The sequence below is a fragment of the Leucopleurus acutus genome (assembly GCF_964270905.1).
Source record: "Leucopleurus acutus genome assembly, chromosome: 12".
NCBI lineage: Eukaryota > Metazoa > Chordata > Mammalia > Artiodactyla > Delphinidae > Leucopleurus > Leucopleurus acutus.
Genome location: NC_139154.1, coordinates 85,240,543 through 85,258,279, shown reverse-complemented (window position 1 = coordinate 85,258,279; position 17,737 = coordinate 85,240,543). Strand labels below are relative to the sequence as shown.

The following is a 17,737-nucleotide window of genomic DNA, read 5'->3' as shown; positions in this document are numbered from 1 at the left end:
CATTTCCGAGGCCAACCATAAAAGGCCAAAAAGTGGGCTGTGGCCCAATTCCTGGAAATCCATGCTCCTTGCCCCCAATAGTTAGAATATTCCTCCCATTCATTAGCCTGTGAAATTACCTAGCCCGTAAAAACTAACCACCTCCATACCTTGGGGCACTCTCACTTTCTGAAATGGTCTGCATTCTGCCTATGGAATGTGTATCTCTCTAAATAAATTTGCTTTCATTTTACTTCAGCTCTTGAATGTTTTCCTGCGCAAAGGACCCTCCCAGGACCTTGCTTGAGACCTGGGACATGACCTTTCTCTCCCTCCCTCTTCTCCTGCAACAATGGCAAGAGAAATATTAGTAGAAAGTCAAGTGCTGAGGAAAAAGAAAATAATGATTTGATCACGATGTTTTACATAATTGCTAGAACCTCAAATTTAGGTCTAGGATTCCTGTCAGCCAAACTAAAGAATAAAAACAGAGTAAATTTCAAAAAAGGAATATAAATCAGTTCTTCAGTAGAAACAAAGATTTTTCCTTACATTAAAATTTTAAAACATTTTTATTGATAAATATATTGATAAATATAACATGTATACAGGAAAATAAACAAAATGACATGTTCTGCTCAATAAATTATCACAAAACCAGCAACTGAAACACGACAATGAACAAAGCCAACACATTAGATACTCCCCCTCCCTCTTGGCTCCAAATCATTGCCTCTTCAGTAACCATTATCCTGCCTTTATGGTAATCACTTTCTTGATTGTTCTTTATAATTTTATCACTTAAGCTTACATCCCTATACAATATAGTTTAATTTTGCCTATTGGAATTTATGTAAATGGAGTTATATACTATTCTTGCAGAGGAAGGAGTAGGTAGTCTGGCTTCTTTTGCTCAAGTTTAAGAGATTTTTTTTTCCTTGTTGTTGAAAGGAGCTGTAGTTTTTCATTTTTATTACTATGTAGCATTTTGTTGAGCAAATATAGCTCAATATATTTACCCACTCTACTGCTGAATGGTATTGGGTTGGCTTCCAGTTTAGGGTAATTTTGAATTTACCTGCTAAAAGCATTTTTATAAAATGTATCTTGATGCACAAGTCCATGAATTTCCATTGGTTATAGTCCTAGGAGTGGAACTGCTAGATCAAAACCCGTTTTCCAAATTGTTGGACCAAGTCATACCCTCACCAGCAGTTTCGTGACAGTTCCCATTGATTGGGGCCTCTGGCTCTGGGTTAGCTGTGGCTGTGGTTTCATCACTGTTTTACTTACTTGATACCCCTATTGTCAGTCTTTTTAATTTTTAGCTATTCTGATGGGTGTGAAAGAGTATCATATTGTGGTTTTAATTTTCATTTTCCTCATTACAAATGAGGTTGAGCAAGTTTTGAGCAAACAAACTTTTCACAAGTTTGTTGATCACTTTGATTTTCTTTTGCAGAGACTGCTAAAGTATTATAACTGACCCATTTTTCTTAACAGTGGTGAATCATTTCCTTAGTGATCTATATCTGTTCTTCATATATTTTATATATGGGCCCTTAATTTTGCATATTGTAAATATCTTCTCCCAATTTGTGCCTTGCCTTTCATTCTCTTTAATGTCTTTGGACAGAACGTTCTTAAGTTATGAATTTAATGTAGTCACATTTATAATTATTTTCTTTATAGTTGGTGACTTTTTGTTCCATTTAAAATTCATTTTCTGTAATGAAGACAATTTATACCATCTTATAGAATGTTATTTTATCTTTTACAATTCAATATATAATCAATTTGCATTTGATTTGAGGATATGGTTTGAGGCAGAAATTAAGTTTCTTTTTCCATGTGTATATCAAATTGACTAAGCACTATTTATTATCAAAAAGTCCTTTTCACACTGCTCAGGAGGGTCATCTTTGTTTTAATCGACTGTACACTTATGTAGACATCTGTGTCTGAGCCATTTATTCTGTTTCTTTCATCTATTTGTCTATCCTTTCAGCATTGCCACACTGTCTTAACTGGTAGAGATCCAACTTTATTGTTTTTCAGGAGATCTTCAAGAGTTCCTTGGATATTTTTAGGCTTTTGCATTTCCATGTTCATTTTAAAATAACTTGCCATATTACACACATTGATACACACACCTACTGCCATTTTGAATGGATTTGCATTGAATCTATAGATAAATTTGGGAAGCACATCATAACAATATTGAGTCTTGCAACCTATGCACATAGTATAATTCTCCATTTATTAGATCTTCAATTTCTTTCAAAAATATTTCATAATTCTCTCTGTAGGGGTGTTGCAATCTGGTTAAATCTATTCCTAGTTAATTGATACCTTGTATGCTACTATAAATCATATTTTTTTAAAAAGTCAATGTTACACTTATTATTAATCTATTGAAGCATGATTGATCTTCGAATATTGACTTCATATCAGCAACTCCGTTAATTTATGAATTTAATAACTTTTCCTACATGTTTTGATTTTCTATGCACATATCCTCCATGAAAGAAGTTTCATGCCTTCCTTCTTAATCTATACCTGTATTTCCTCTTCTTCGAAACATTAAACCCCACAAGAACCTGAATCCGAGTAAACTCAATACAAAGATGCCAGTGGATTCTTTCCACGTCGCATGCTCTCATTCTCAGCTATGGTGGCCAGACGGCTGTCCCTTTCAACCAGTTCCTATCCTGACGAATCCGAGCAGAGTAGAGCAGGTTCGCTGCGCGGGCTGCCGAAGCGCGCCGCTTGAACCCTGGCCGCCCCGCCCCTCGTCCGGACGCAGCCAATCAGAACCCGCCTCTTACGAGCGTCCCACCGGCCAAAATGGCGGCGGCCGTTGGCGCGGGGTCCGGTTTGTAGTTCCGTAGCTCCGTTGCTCTACTCCTCCCGTTGCAAAATGTGAAAGGAGAAGCGGCTGGTGGAGGGCGTCCTACGCAATGAGTCGGCGAAGGAAATATGGGGACAGCCCTGGCCTGAAGAACACGCCGCGCAAAGCGGCGGCGACTGAGGAATGCAGCTCGGTGGTCGAAACGGGGAAGAGGCGGCTGAGGTCGGCCCGCGGTTCAGGGCCCTGTGGGGCTGGAGAGAGGCCTCCCCGGCCTCTGCCGCAGCAAGAGCAGCCGCCAGTAGCCGCTTCGTGCAGTAAAAGTAACCCCGAGGGTGAGACGTGGGCAGCGGGGTCTCCCTGGGCTTCGGCGCCGCAGCTTCAGAGGCCAGCTCGTGACCAGGAAACCCCGGGTGCAGGTGGGAGTGGAGTCTGAAGTTGTGTTTTCTTTCCCTGGGCTTCTCCCTCGTGAGTCCAAAATTAACGCGACCCCCCCCCCCCAGGGCTTTCATCCCCGAGTGTGAGCACTGCCCCGTTAGGCGTGACAACCGCTTGTCGCCCCTGCCACAGGAATAGATTGTGGGGTTTACCTGTTGGAGGGAGGAAGGCTAATTTGTAAGCTGCTCCTCCAGTTATCAATAGTGGCAGAGCGAGGAGAAATAATATCTTGTGCCTTCTGCTTATTACCACGGGAATTATTTCCCCCTAAACTTTTTGCCCTGATCTGACTTAGAGAAGGGGCCGTCTGGAATATATAACTATCTCTATCCTCAAAGCCTTGGTGATGTCTCAACTCATTATGAATAAACCGGAAGTTCCTTTGTATAATGTCCCTCATAGTAGGAAACCGAGGGCCCCTGAGTATTTCATTCTGATCACTTTTTGGTGTTCAATTTTTTCTAATAAGTCCTGGTAGGAATTGAAACTCATACAAGAGCTCTTTCCTAGAGCATGTTCTTAAAATACAGCTTTTATTACCTTACTTGTTTTTAGTTTGACAGAGCAATTGCAGAATAAACAAAAAAAGTGATACTAGACAAAACCAAGAAATGGCTCACTAAAGCTTTTTGGAGTAATTAGTGTAAGTTGGATAGAGTTGGCAAAAGGAAGCTAAACATAGACTTTTTCTGAAGTTTCTGTTGAAATGCTTTTGATTTTTGAAATGTATCTGTAAATTACAGGTGCTTCCCAAAACCTCCTAGTTCCAGGGGTAATGAATGGAATGACTAGGTTATACAGTATTGTACATTTATAGAGCTATTAGATTGTCTTAAAATACTTGCTATTTACAATGTCAAACTTATGAAGTACTACAGGGATTTTATGTGAAACATTTCAGTTGTGGCTAAAGTAATATAATCATCTCTGGGAAAGAAATTTATAATTGGACTATAAAAAAAATTTAGTCTAAGCTGGTATTTAACATTGGGGTATTATGAAGTAAAGTAATGCTTTAAAATGCAACAATTGTTATTTTAATCTTATTTTATGTAGAAATGTATGAAACACCAAAGAGAATGCTGCAGATGGATTTATTGTCATCTGCCTTCAGTTCTCCTAATGATCCAGATGGACAGAATGATATCTTTTGGGATCAGAATTCTCCAATGACGAAACAGTTAGGTAATTTGTTAAAACATTTTTATCTGGGTGAATATTTGATTAATGATTAGGATTTAACTGTAGAATTTCAGTCAGATATCCACATCAGGAACTTTTATACAGCAGATGTTTTTCGAGAATATTAAGTGATCATGTTTCTGTGATACGCGTGTAATGTCAGAATGCATAGTGATCTAAGCCATGCTAATTAAAATTGTGTTCTAAGACGTAACCACTATTTTTAAAAATTAGTTTTTTGTTTTTAATTTATAGAAATGTCTTTGTTTCTTTAGGTAAAGGAAGAAAAAAGCGGATTTACACCACAGATAGTGATGAAATCTCACATATTGTTAATCGCATTGCTCCTCAGGTAAATATCAGTATTTTATAGTTTATTTTAAAACAGTGAAAATATGCCACTAAGTTTTTTTAATAGTTCATTTATGTGAAAAATATTTTGTCTTATTCAATTCTTTTTTAAAAACAGAGCAGCAAAGATTATTTTTACCTTTTCTACCACTGAAATGCATGTTTTGAAAAAAGGACCATAATTTAAAATTGGTAATATATATTTTCCTAAGCATATGTATATACTTTTTTAGAATGATGATTTTTAACTAGAGCTTTGTGTTTATTTTGTTTTTAATGTTATTTAACAATATATGGTATCATTTTTCAAGTTACTAAAAGAGTAGAATCAGACAATAAAAGTTTAAACTTCTAAGCTTTTGGTGATGGGTATTTTTTTTCCTGTCTATAGCACACCTTTTCCTCATTGAAACTGCTTTTCTTAATACTTGTTGGCTTATAATATCATCAAGAAACATAAAAATGGAAAAAACATTGGATTTGGAGTTAGTTCTCAGTCTGCGTCCTATGCTGGATGACCCTAAGCAAGTCCCTTAAACTCTCAGAACTTTAGTTCATTCAGCCATTAAAATAGAATTATTACTTGTATTGCTCTCTTTCTTGGATTATTATGATGACTGAATTGGATAAAAATTTATGTAAACTACAGAGCACTACAAATGCTAGGTTAAAGTTAATTATTATAGTTAAATTATTTGCTATAACAGAACTGTATTTAAAAATTTATTTCAGCTCTTGTAATGCTTGAGTGTAAGGGAAGTATAAGTTTAGGTCAACCTCTGTTCTGGACCTCTTTCCTTTCTCTTTTTCTTATTTAGCAACATTTAAATCCAGAAAACACCCAATTTTTTGCTTAGTATCTTTTCCATAGGAAGTTTAGTATTTTTCCTTGAAATGCCCTTTGATAGTGACTGTATGTTGACCATAAACAATAGATGACACTGGCCCAAACTGTGGTTGCAAGGATCACCATCATCCAGGTGGAGGAGACAGGAAATAAAGTTTTTCTTAGCAACTATAAAACATCCAGAATTACAGCTAACACAGTCAAAACAACTCTGTTGCTACTAGCTCTACATTCCATGTTTGGTATGTCATAGAAATGCATTTTACATACAGTTCATTAGTTAAATAGCCTTTATACCATATACTACTTGCTTTATAAGTTAACAATAGATCTTCATTAATTGTGGGTTTCACATGAAAGAAGCATAATAAAATGTGTTTGGGCTGGCCAGCCTCAATAGTGATAAAAAGATAGTTGAGTAAATTATTGGACTCTACCTAAGTGGGCTGGAAATAATAGCTCACATAAAGAAATGGCAACAGCATGCAAGTGGTAACTTGTGTATAAGAAAAAGTACAGTGAAATTAGTTGCTTTTAAATATTACCATTTTCAACTGAGCGCTTTTAAAGCACGTAAATCCTTGGTAATATCAAGGTCTTTTAAAGAACTTGTCATTTTCTCAGAATGACGTATTCATGTTGTTTATTTTTAGGTGAGTTATCCTCCTCAAATAATTATTTAAGTCACCTTAATAGTTCCAGAGATGACATTTTTTTAAATTTGCACTTTTAATTGGTCAGTCATTTTGCTTTCTTCAGGGATACTTTTTGTACAATGTTGTTTTTTGAAGATGGTGTATATTTTTCCATCATTTTTACAACTCTGCACAGTATACTCTAGGATATGTGCTTAGATACCTTTTACAGCACCTGGATTGTAATTATTGATGAGGAAATTTTAAAAATATAACATTTACAAATACTATAAAAAATACTATAAAAAACACATAGGACCCATGTATATATATAACTAGATGTATAAAGTTATTGTACTTTTATATTCTAAAAATGGAATGAATTTAAAATTACTTGGTAAATGGACCAAAAAGTATCCATAATTAAATCATTAAGAATGTTATTTTTCCCTAAATTCAAGATTGTTGAAACAAAAGGGAAAATATGTATTGCATCTAGAATCAAAATTATTGCTTTTCTTGGGTATTTTGCAAAGCTAAAATCTACTAGGTTCAACTGGACATCTAAGAAAACTGCTTGTTGATTGAGGATTTTGAAATACCAAGTTGTAGGTATCTTTTCACCTAACTTTCTAGTGAATAAACATGAACTGACATCTTTATGCTCAGCATTTTGCTAGATGCTGAACTATCAGGAATAGTCCTTGCCTACAAGTAATCTATAAACTAGTGATAAGATTATTTTAATTTGTATGATAGTTGCTTGTTTATGCTCAGTCTAGGTACTATAAAAATAGAGTAGAAAATGATTAACTTGTTTAATTTATTGGTTTGGTTTGTAACTAATACACAAATTTATTCTCTAATTTTATGCATGATCAAGTGACTGAAGGGTATAGCAGAAAGATCCAGGACTAAAATGGCTTTTTTCTAGCCTTAATACTGGTTAAGCTTCTTTACCTGCTTTCTCTACTTACTTTTTGTTCTTATCCCCCATTCATAGCATCAGTTCTAACCTTGCACTTATCTCTAGCTTGGTCCTGATTTAATTCTAAGTTGTCTTAATTCTACCTAAGTGTTGTCAATTAAGGTCAACATGGATTGTCCCAGCTTTAGATAAGCGTTATAATGGGGATAGGGAAAATTTGGAGAATCAGGTGATACAGAAAAAACTCCATATGTATCTCTCTTTATTCATAATACTAACGATTCCTGCTACATGGTTTATTTCTGATACTAATGTTTATTTTATGAATATGTTATGACAACTGAAATAAGTTGTTCAGTTTTCTTTTGATAAAAGATGTGCTCTTACTATTGAACATGCATTTCCTAATTAATTAAATTCTTAAAAACAAAATTTTTTTGAAAATAAGGAATTCCCAATTCTGAGTGTTTTCATTCCCAGAAACATAAATAGATCACTTCTTGCAGCTTGTTAGTGCTGTCCTCCATCTTCTCATTGTTTTGGAGTTTGTTTAGTAGCTATCACCTTACCAGAAATTATTGCTTTAAGAAAATAATTCAGCATAATTAAAGTGGATTTTTGTTTGGTTGGTTTTGGTACTTTTACACCTCTTTTTTTTTTTCCCCTTCTGCCAAAGGATGAGAAACCAACAACAGACTCCATGCTGGGCGTGTGGATTGGTGCAACTGCTATTCCTTGCACTCCTAGTGTAGCAAAAGGAAAATCAAGAGCAAAACTCAGCTGCACAAAGTAAGTTCAAACTTCGCAGTTTTTCTAACATTCAGTGAAGTAAATATTTTTAATATTCTGTTTTGGTTTTGTGAATATGTCAAAATGGTTATAAATTATTTTCCTTAATTTTGACATGTAAAATTTTGACTTAAAATAATTATAATATCAGTATGTGTTAAAACTTTTGAATTTTAACATTAAAATATGTTAAATAACTGAATATTTATGACTTAGAACTTTACGTAGTTGTAATTTTTAAAATATTTGTTTAATAGGTTAAAATCACAAAATCAGGAGGAGGAACTTATGAAATTGGCTAAGCAATTTGATAAAAATATGGAAGAGCTAGATGTGATTCAAGAGCAAAACAAGAGAAATCATGATCTTATCCAGATGATTTCAGAAGCAGAGACTTTAAATAATTACAGAGATAATGTACAGATGCAGTTACTACATGATATAGTTCCTGAAATAGATAATGCTATGATAAAGAAGCCAGTGAAAGAAAACAGGATATTTGTGGTAAACGATCAAAACAGCAGTCAGAAGCCATTTGACCAAAATGCTGAAGCAGCCTTTATCGCCATTTTTGATGGTTCTACTCAGAAATGTAGTGGACAGTTAAGCCAAGATCTGTCAGATGCTTTCTTGAGCACCAGTAGTACTACCTTTGGAAAGAAAAATGCTTTGAAAGAGGAGAACATCATTACTAATGAAACTCTGGTCACTGAAAAACTACCAAATAAAACCCAAGGATCACTTTCTCATCAAGTAGATAATCCTGGAATGACAAAATCATATGTGACTTCCTGTACTAAGGAACCAGGAGCTTTTAATAAGCACAGTGATACATTTACTACCAGTGATTTTGAGGATGATTGGGAAAACTTACTAAGTAATGAACCTTTTGTTATGCAAAATATTGAAATGTCTGAACTTTTCGCTGCCCCTGAAACAGCCCAGATTACTGATCAAAAGGAAATTTGTACCTTTAACAGTAAAAATGGTAAAAGTAAGTCAGGAATGAATACAAGTCTAGATACCAGGTTAAGGGATTCAAAAATTTTACAAGATCTTCCTTCAAAGACATGGAAGAGTGAATTAACAGATGCTGCAAAATACAGATTTTCACCAAAGCCGAATGATAAACCAAATAAATTATCATCCACTGGAAATAAAATGAAATTGGAGAAATCTTTTAATACAATTGTTGTTCAAGACAAAATTCAAGACTGTGCAGTTGCATCTAATCTGGCAAAAGTAAATGAAGATACTCATATTAAATTTACTTCTAATGTAAATGCTTCTGAAAAAAAGTCTACTTTGAACCCAGGATGTTCTAATGAACAAAAAAATAAGTCCATTTTTAATCAGTCTTTGAAGGCACCTACTAATGTCGAGCCTTTAGGCTCTGCAACTTTGGGAAATAAAACCAGTGTTTGTAACCCAAATCAGACTAATGTATCAAAGCTTCGTTCTTTCTTTGATGATTGGAATGATACATCATTTACCAATGAAATTGTTAAAGGCTGTCATCACTTAGAGAATACCTGGGAAGCAGATGATGTAGATGATGATTTATTATACCAAGCATGTGATGATATTGAAAGACTAACTCAGGAACAAGACATTAGAGTGGACAGCAAGACATCAGAAAGTGTATTTGGGATCAATAATAGTTCTAAACACGGAGCCAAAAACGTGTTTACTACACCTAAACAAGGAAGTCCGTTGGTGCAATCAGAGCATTTGAATCTGAACAGCGTTTCAGTGCAAACATCTTCATTGACAGATAGCTTACAAATAAATAAATCAATGAAGATGGAGAAAAGGGAAATTTGTGGAAATTCTCCGGGGTTTTTAGGTGCCACGACAAATTTGACTATATATTCTAAGAACTCAAATTGTCAGATCAATAATCTGCATGTCTCTTGGAATAACACTGATGTTCCAAAACAAGTGAATAGTTCCAAATCGGTTCTTACAGGAAGTTCAAGTTTGAATGTGAGTTCAGATCGTATGAGTACAGAAATTGCTGCTAATAAGAAGAAATTGAGTACTCCACATGTATCGCATAGCACCGTAACAGATGAAGCTCAGAGTGACCTTAACAGAGCAGTGAGATTTTCTAAGTACATGTTTACAAAGATAAAAAATTCTCAAATTCTTTCTCAGTTTAATAACAATTGTATAACAGGAAGTATCTCTGGTACCAAAATCACACAGGGTTTGCAGAAAAATAAAACTGTCAACCCATTATGTGGGAAGGCTGTTCAACAGCAGTCTTTGGGGAAATTTTCTGAATCTTTGAAACAAACTTCAAAAGGTATGTATGAAATAATTTTCTTTGAAAAGTAACCAAACTAGTTATTTGTTTTATTGAATTTGCATAACATACAAGTTAAAAACTATGATGTTTAACTGGAAGTTTTAAAGTGATTCTTAAAAATAATGATGCTGGAATATACAAATACTGGGTGATTTATGTTTTGAAAAGACTGCATCGAATTCTTTGCCAACATTTAATACAGTGACTAGTGTATAGTAGGCACTCGATAAGTATGTGTTGAATGTTTTCTGAATTATTACCTGGAAAATTTTACTTATAGATTCATGTATTACTGTGTGAAGATTCCTTTGTTCACTAAATATCTCATTGTTTTAAAATTTGAATAATCTTACTCCTGTGTTTAGCAGAATATTGAGGTGAACAATATTTGAAGATTTAGAGCATTCTAATTAAATGCCTTTGCTAGAATACCATCTGATACAAAACTGTTAGTTATGATGGTTAGAGTTGTTATTTACTTACTCAGTACATCCTGTGATCTTTGATTCTTTCCAGTTCTTCTTTTCCCCAGTTCTTTCTATCAGGTTCCATTGTTTCTACCTCAAAAAATATATCTGAAAACTGTCCATTTTTCTCACTGTCTCCTGCTATCACCCTTATGCAAGCCAATGTTTCCTGACTGGACTACTGCAGTTCTTTTACCTGTTCCCTGTCAATTCTAGTCTCCAAACAGCAGAATCATCTTTTAAAACAAGAGAAAAAATAAAAAACAAATATGGCATTTGTCTGCTTAAAGACAACCTTCAGCCACTGTCCGTCATATTTCAAATAAATCCAGACCTTACCCTGTGATCTACAAGGCCCTGGATTATCTCTCCTTAACCTTCCTGTCCTCTTTTTTTGCCTTACCTATTAGGCTTCAGCTACACCAGCTGTACTTCAGTTCCTCAAACAGAGTAAGTTCTTTTCTAGTTCAGGAGCTTTGACTGCTAGTCCCAGCTAACACTGCTTCCCAGCATGTGACCGCCACCCCTCCTTTGGCTGGTGCTTTTTTTTAAAAAAATAAATTTATTTATTTATTTGTGGCTGAATTGGGTCTTCATTGTTGCACGCGGTCTTTCTCCAGTTGTGGCAAGCAGGGGCTACTTTTTGTTGCGGAGCATGGGCTTCTCATTGTGGTGGCTTCTCTTGTTGCAGAGCATGGGCTCTAGGCACATGAGCTTCAGTAGTTGTGGTGTGTGGGCTCAGTAGTTGTGGCTTGCGGGCTCTAGAGCACAGGCTCAGTAGCTGTGGTGCGTGGGCTTAGTTGCTCCGTGGTATGTGGGATCTTCCTGGACCAGGGCTTGAACCCGTGTCCCCTGCATTGGTAGGTGGATTCTTAACCGCTGCGCCACCAGGGAAGTCCAGTTGGTGCTTTTTTATCCTTAGGTCTCAGTTTCAGTATTGATATTACTATCTCACAGATGCCTTCCTTCAGCAGTCTATAAATGCTTTCCTTGTTATTTTCAGTCATCTCTCTTATTTCCTTCATTTCTTTTATCACAGTTTGCAATCAAATATTGATAACTGTCTGTCTGATCAGTGAATACCTAGGCCTACTACGGAAGCTGCCAGTTAGATGTTTAATAAGTATTTGAATGAACATCATGCAATATAATGTGAAAAGTCTGTTATTCACTGATACTGTAGTAGTTTTTAAAAGGGAATATTTCTGGCATAACTACATGTGCTTCTTAATGCCCAGGGCACTTCACCAGAAACCTAGTGCCCCCACATGCCTACGCCAAATCTGCTGGCTCTTTTCTGTTTATCCTTTAAAACCCAGTGTGTTTCTAACCACGCAGAATGATTAAGGTTCGCTTTCTTTGGGTTTCTGCAATACCCAGTGCTAACTTCTGTTACAGCATTTACTATGCTAGCTTGTAATTATAGATTTCCTTAATCAGTCTCCCTCACTTGGGGCTAAACATTAGGATTCTTACTTATTATGTAGATCAATGCTTCTATGGTTAAGGGAGTTTTTAGTTTCTTTTAACATGATTGTTTTCTGTTTAGATGATGCTTTTGTTGGCATTATTGCTACAACTTCCCTATTTAAGTGATCCTTCCCTTTAAAAAAACATTGTAACAGTAATATGTAGTTTTATAAAAATAAAGAAAACAGTATAGATTAATTTGAAGTAAAAAGGTAAGTCCTCTATTTCTCCTTTCCTCCAACCATTCCTCAGGGAAATTATATAGTATACACTATCTGGCAACTTGGTTTTGCTTTCACTTAATACATTGTAACTATCTTTTCCTGTTAGTACATATAGATTTGCTTTAGTCCTTTGAGTGACTACATAGTATGTCATTATATGGATGTACCATAATTTATTTAACTGTTTCTCTGTTGATGGAGGTTTAGTTTGATTGCAGTTTTTTGCATTATAAACAACAGTACAGTCCTCCAGTGAATATTCTACCTAAATTTACACACACTTGTGTGATTGTATGTTAATTACTGAAAATTTATGTAAGGTCCAGGATGTTTTATATTTTGATGGATATCTCCAGATCATCCCCCAAATCGCATCAATTTATATTCTTATCAACACTGACAATGAATACTTCTCTACATTGTCACTCAAACTAGATATTTTGAAGCTTTAAAATTGTTGTCAGTCTATAATAGTTTTAAACATTTAAGTTTATGTTTAAATAAGTATAATTAATTGAAGCATGCTTCCAACATGAATTTATTTACTTGTAGTTGTAATTCCATTAAAAACTAAATCTCTCTGGAATATTTGAGTTTTTCCAAAACTCCTGTCTCCTGTCTTATCTGCATTTTTTTAATGGATGGATAATCTGCCTTTCAGTTTACTTTACAATTTTTCTGTTAAGTTTATTGATAGTGCCTAATATTCTAATTAATATTAACCTTGTTGATATTTTCTGTTGTTTCTATTTCCTCTTACTTTGGTATAGCAAGCTGCTCTCCAGGAAATATCTTTGAAACAAAACCCTTCTAACTACCTCATTGCTTTAAGCTGGCTTGGCTAACTGTGGCCTGTCCAAATCCAGCCTATATAGCCTGCTTTTGTACAGCCAGCATACTAAGATGAATTTCACATTTTATTTATTTATTTATTTTTGGCCACATTAGTTCTTCATTGCTGCGAGCGGGCTTTCTCTAGTTGCGGTGAGCAGGGGCTCCTGTAAGTTGCGGTGTGCGGGCTTCTCATTGCGGTTGGCTTCTGTTATTGCAGAGCACAGGCTCTAGGCGTGCAGACTTCAGTAGTTGCAGGACGCAGGCCCAGTAGTTGCAGCGCACGGGCTCTAGGGCGCGTGGGCTTCAGTACTTGCGGTGCGTGGGCTCAGTAGTTGGGGCTCACGGGCTTAGTTGCTCCGCAGCATGTGTAGGCTCAGTAGTTGTGGCGCACGGGCTTAGTTGCTCCACAGCATGTGGGATCTTCCCGGACCAGGGATTGAACCCGTGTTCGTTGCATTGCCAAGCGGATTCTTAACCACTGCACCATCAGGGAAGTCCCACTTTCACATTTTAAGTGGTTGAAAAAAATCAAAAGAAGTATAATACTTCATGACTTTTGAAAACTATATGGAATTCATACTTCATTGTCCATAAACAAAGTTTTATTTGAACACAGTCACATCATTTACTTATATACATCGTCCATTGCTGTTTTCATGCTGCAAGGGCAGAACTGAACAATTGCAACAAGAAATCACATGCTTTTTAAAGGTTAACATACTTTCTGGCCTTTTACAGAAGAAAAAAGTTTCCTGACCCCTGCTTTGGGATTAAGATTAAAAAGAGCCACTCTTGCTTTGTACCTCGCAATAGTTTGAGACCTTGCTGTGTATTTTCATTGCAGATTGTGTTAAAGGAAGTGCTGATGGGAGACATGAATGACTCTCTTGAAATCAGATTTGCCTAATGAGACTTTATTAATATCACAAAACCAGCTGTAAGGCCAGTTTTAGGGAGCTATGTTCTTTTCTGCCATCATGGACTATTAACCTATTTTCCTTCCAAATTTATGGTCAACTGAATGTAAATTGTGTGTGTGTATATTCTAAGTTTCTTGTGTTTCTCAGCTTTCAGACTAAAATAATAGATAAATTAGTCAAGCTAATTTTAAAGTACATTTTAGTATTATTCTCTAAGAAAAAATAGCTACAGTCTGTGAGATAATTGACTTAGAAAATAAAAGGCAACAGAATCATCCAGGGAGTTTGAGATATGTGTCCCTTACCCTGAACACCTTCTCTCATTTCTGATTATACTGAGGAAGGAAAGATGGTATATTTTGAGTAAATATCTACCTTAGTTAACAAGAGAAATGTCATAACCTCTAAATTCTGAACCTCTGTCTAGATGTCAGTGTAAATAATATTTCTCTGCTGACAGTGCTGCAAATTCTTATTTACTTCTCTGAAAGGTAGATTTTACAACATAAACAGTTTTACCAATACACGGTCACTTAAATATGTATTAGGATGATGGGCTTGATTTTAAAACATTATTTAAATGAAAAAATAGTTTTGCTAATTTTAAAGTTTGATTTTTATAGCATTACATAGATAATCTAATATTTTAGCCCAGAGTGACTTAACTGTGGAATTAATTTTATTAGAAGTCAGAATTTTGGTAGAGGCAGAATTGGATGTGTTATTAAAATAGAACTTTCTCATTTTCATTTATCTAATTTAAAACATTGTTTATTTTATAGTAGGCTTATCTGAAGTATACACTAAAGTGTGTTGCATAAGAATATATCAGAATGCTTCATATTTTATATATTAAAAGACATTGAAAATTTTATTCAGATATCCTGCTTCTTGAAATAGTTTTCCAATGTTTGTAGAAAATATATCTTCCGAATAAAAATATAATATCTGACAGTGAGTTACATGTTTATTGACATAATAGATTTCAGTCTATTACTCCAAAATATTTTTCCTGGATAGCTGAAATGAAAATCTTGGAGTTCTATAGAGGGGAAAAAAGTAGGAGTAGGAATATTAACATAGGATATCTTATAGTATAAAAATATACTCTTTGAGGTATTGGTATCTAATTTAATCCATTATATTTTGACTCCTTTTCTATTACAATTTATATAACATTTAAAATTCCAGTTTGTTTTTAAAATATATTCATTTATTGGTTATATAAATTAGATGTCATTGTTCACAAAAATTATTTGCTGGGTAGTCAAAATGTACAAGTTTTAATCAAATGGATTTTATCTCACTGTGAAAAGAGTGCATCAAACAGATTGATCAGTGCTTGATTTTATTTTGGTCTAGAGCCTTGTACTGTACTGTATCTGTACTTGTAGTCTTATATTTAGTAAAGTATAGTTTAATAACAAAACCAATGTAGCAAATCTGGGTAATAAAAAAGTAAAAATTAAAATTTATTCAGAACAACTATATAGTCTGTAAAGCTAATATCTATATTTGGTTTCATTTTTAGAGGAAGAAGAGAAAAATAGAAAGTATTCTCCTGAAGAAATTCAGAGGAAAAGACAAGAAGCGCTGGTTCGAAGAATGGCCAAAGCACAGGCATCATCTGTAAAGAAAGACAGCTCCCACTTAACTTGATTTCTTTAATGAAATGTTACTTGGGAGGTAACAAAGACAGTTGATAACTATCTATGATAGGAAATATTTTTTCTTGATTTCTCTATGAGAAATTTAATGCTGAGTTATAAAGCATGGACTTCTACTTTATTTAATAAATCAGTGTTTACAATGGTCAGTGAAACCTTTCCTTGGAGATGTATGTGAAAGTAATTGCATGTAAGTTTTGGAAATTCAGGAAAGTTAGCAGTTATGTAGTAGAATCATACAGAGTAAAGTCGTTTTATTTTTAAATACTGTGATTGCAGAGGATCATCAAAAAATAGATAATCCACTTAACTCTTACTGTAATAAATCTTTTCCTAATACAAAGCTTCAACTTACTATTAGAGATTATTTCTTTATAGCTTTTTTTCAATAACTGTTCCTTAAGGTTTTTATACATTTCTGAATTTTAATTAATACTTCCATATTCTTAGGGACATGATTGGTAGGAAATAAAGGACTTCATAAGAAAACTACTATTTTCAATTCCTAGTTTGTAATACATGTGAATTTAAAATTTTCTAAAATGTAATACATTTTGGAAACTTCCCACCATTTTTAGGGAAAATGCTGATTTAAGAAGTTTAGTTTTGAAAGAAGAATGTGGATTAGCTATATAAGTAGTGTACCATCAGTAACATTTAGAACTGTCAGAAACTTTAGATATCATCTGGTCCAGCTTCTTCACTGTATAGGTGAGAAATGAATACTGTTATTCCCAAAGTCAGAAGGCAAGTTGGAGCTGTGCTAGGATTAGAATGATTTCTTTCATTCTAGTGGATACTTAGGCAAATGGTACCATTTGCTTCAGAGTATTAATTAGTACATAAAATAACTTGTGGGCGCATTAATTATTTTATAGTATAAAACTTAAAATAACTAAAATACATTAAGCGACTGATAATAATGCTTATTGTTTCTTGTATTAAAGAATTAACCATTCCAGGATATAAAAAATGAGAATCTTTTTCAATTTTCCTATAACTATGTAATTTTCCCTTGATTAATTTACTGACTTTGCTAATTTGTTCTTCTCTGTTACTCTCTTTTTAATTTTGCTTGTTTGGAATTTGCGAAGCCAGAAGTAAAAATCTTAGCTGAGGGCATGAGGACGGTAAGAATGCTTTATTTATCCCAAATGGCTTTAGGATACCTGACGAGAGTTATAAATGTGAAACACCTATGAGGATGTTCACCACTATTCAGGTATCTTAGAGCTATGATAGTATCAAAGTAATTAAATGCATTTTAATTTAAGTAATTAAATGCTCTATAGAGATACATAATTTTGAAAATTGTATTTTCATATATACAGTGGAGTAACATATTCTAGGTAATGTTTATTATTTGCCTAAGAATATATAAAAAAGTATCTAAATAAATATAGGTAGTTTTTCTGTGTAAGAAAATGAAGAGCTGAGAATCTTTATCTTTTTCTAAAATGGCTTCACTGTGTTCTTACTACTCTTTGGATATCTCTACTTTTGCTTAGGCTCCCCCCTGCCTACCACTTGATTTCTCTAGAATGCCTTTAGCCTATTGTGTCCAATCATTAAGACTCAGCCCAATAAATTTCAGTTGCTTTGACAATTGTACCTGACCATCCTTACTGGAATTGATTTCTTTTCTCTTATCATTGTGGTACTTATTTCTTGTATCTTTTGTTGGACAGTTCTGTAATGCCTTATGTTATTCAGTTGTATATGTATTCTAGTAATACTTCTAAAAGTTTTTTGTTTGAATCTCTTCCATAATTTTGTCATATTTTCAATACAGCCTATGCTACTGTTTACTTAGCAGTTTTCTTTGAAATGACCCCTTTTCTCTTTAA

At 34.4% G+C, this 17,737-nt stretch overlaps 1 protein-coding gene across 3 annotated transcripts; it reads left to right on the top strand.

Annotated features, from left to right (window-relative positions):
• Positions 1-2,852: 2,852 nt before the first annotated feature.
• On the top strand, positions 2,853-16,729 carry ETAA1 (ETAA1 activator of ATR kinase). Of its 3 annotated transcripts, none has more exons than XM_082851948.1 (6): positions 2,853-3,162; positions 4,322-4,450; positions 4,723-4,799; positions 7,885-7,997; positions 8,255-10,305; positions 15,755-16,729. In XM_082851948.1, the coding sequence occupies exons 1-6, from the start codon at positions 2,940-2,942 to the stop codon at positions 15,880-15,882; spliced, it is 2,721 nt and encodes a 906-aa protein (XP_082708074.1). In that variant the 5' UTR covers positions 2,853-2,939; the 3' UTR covers positions 15,883-16,729. The 3 variants fall into 3 exon arrangements, with proteins under 3 accessions (XP_082708074.1, XP_082708073.1, XP_082708075.1); XM_082851947.1 differs by having other exon boundaries at positions 2,853-3,246; XM_082851949.1 differs by lacking the exon at positions 4,322-4,450 and having other exon boundaries at positions 2,853-3,246.
• The last annotated feature ends 1,008 nt before the right edge of the window (positions 16,730-17,737 follow it).

Bases quoted from the DNA above. Each gene is read 5' to 3' on its own strand.
- ETAA1 (XM_082851947.1), top strand. From the start codon at position 2,940: ATGAGTCGGCGAAGGAAATATGGGGACAGCCCTGGCCTGAAGAACACG. The intron at 4,800-7,884 runs GTAAATATCAGT...CTTCTGCCAAAG, and splicing joins TTAATCGCATTGCTCCTCAG to GATGAGAAACCAACAACAGA. The intron at 10,306-15,754 runs GTATGTATGAAA...TTTCATTTTTAG, and splicing joins TTTGAAACAAACTTCAAAAG to AGGAAGAAGAGAAAAATAGA.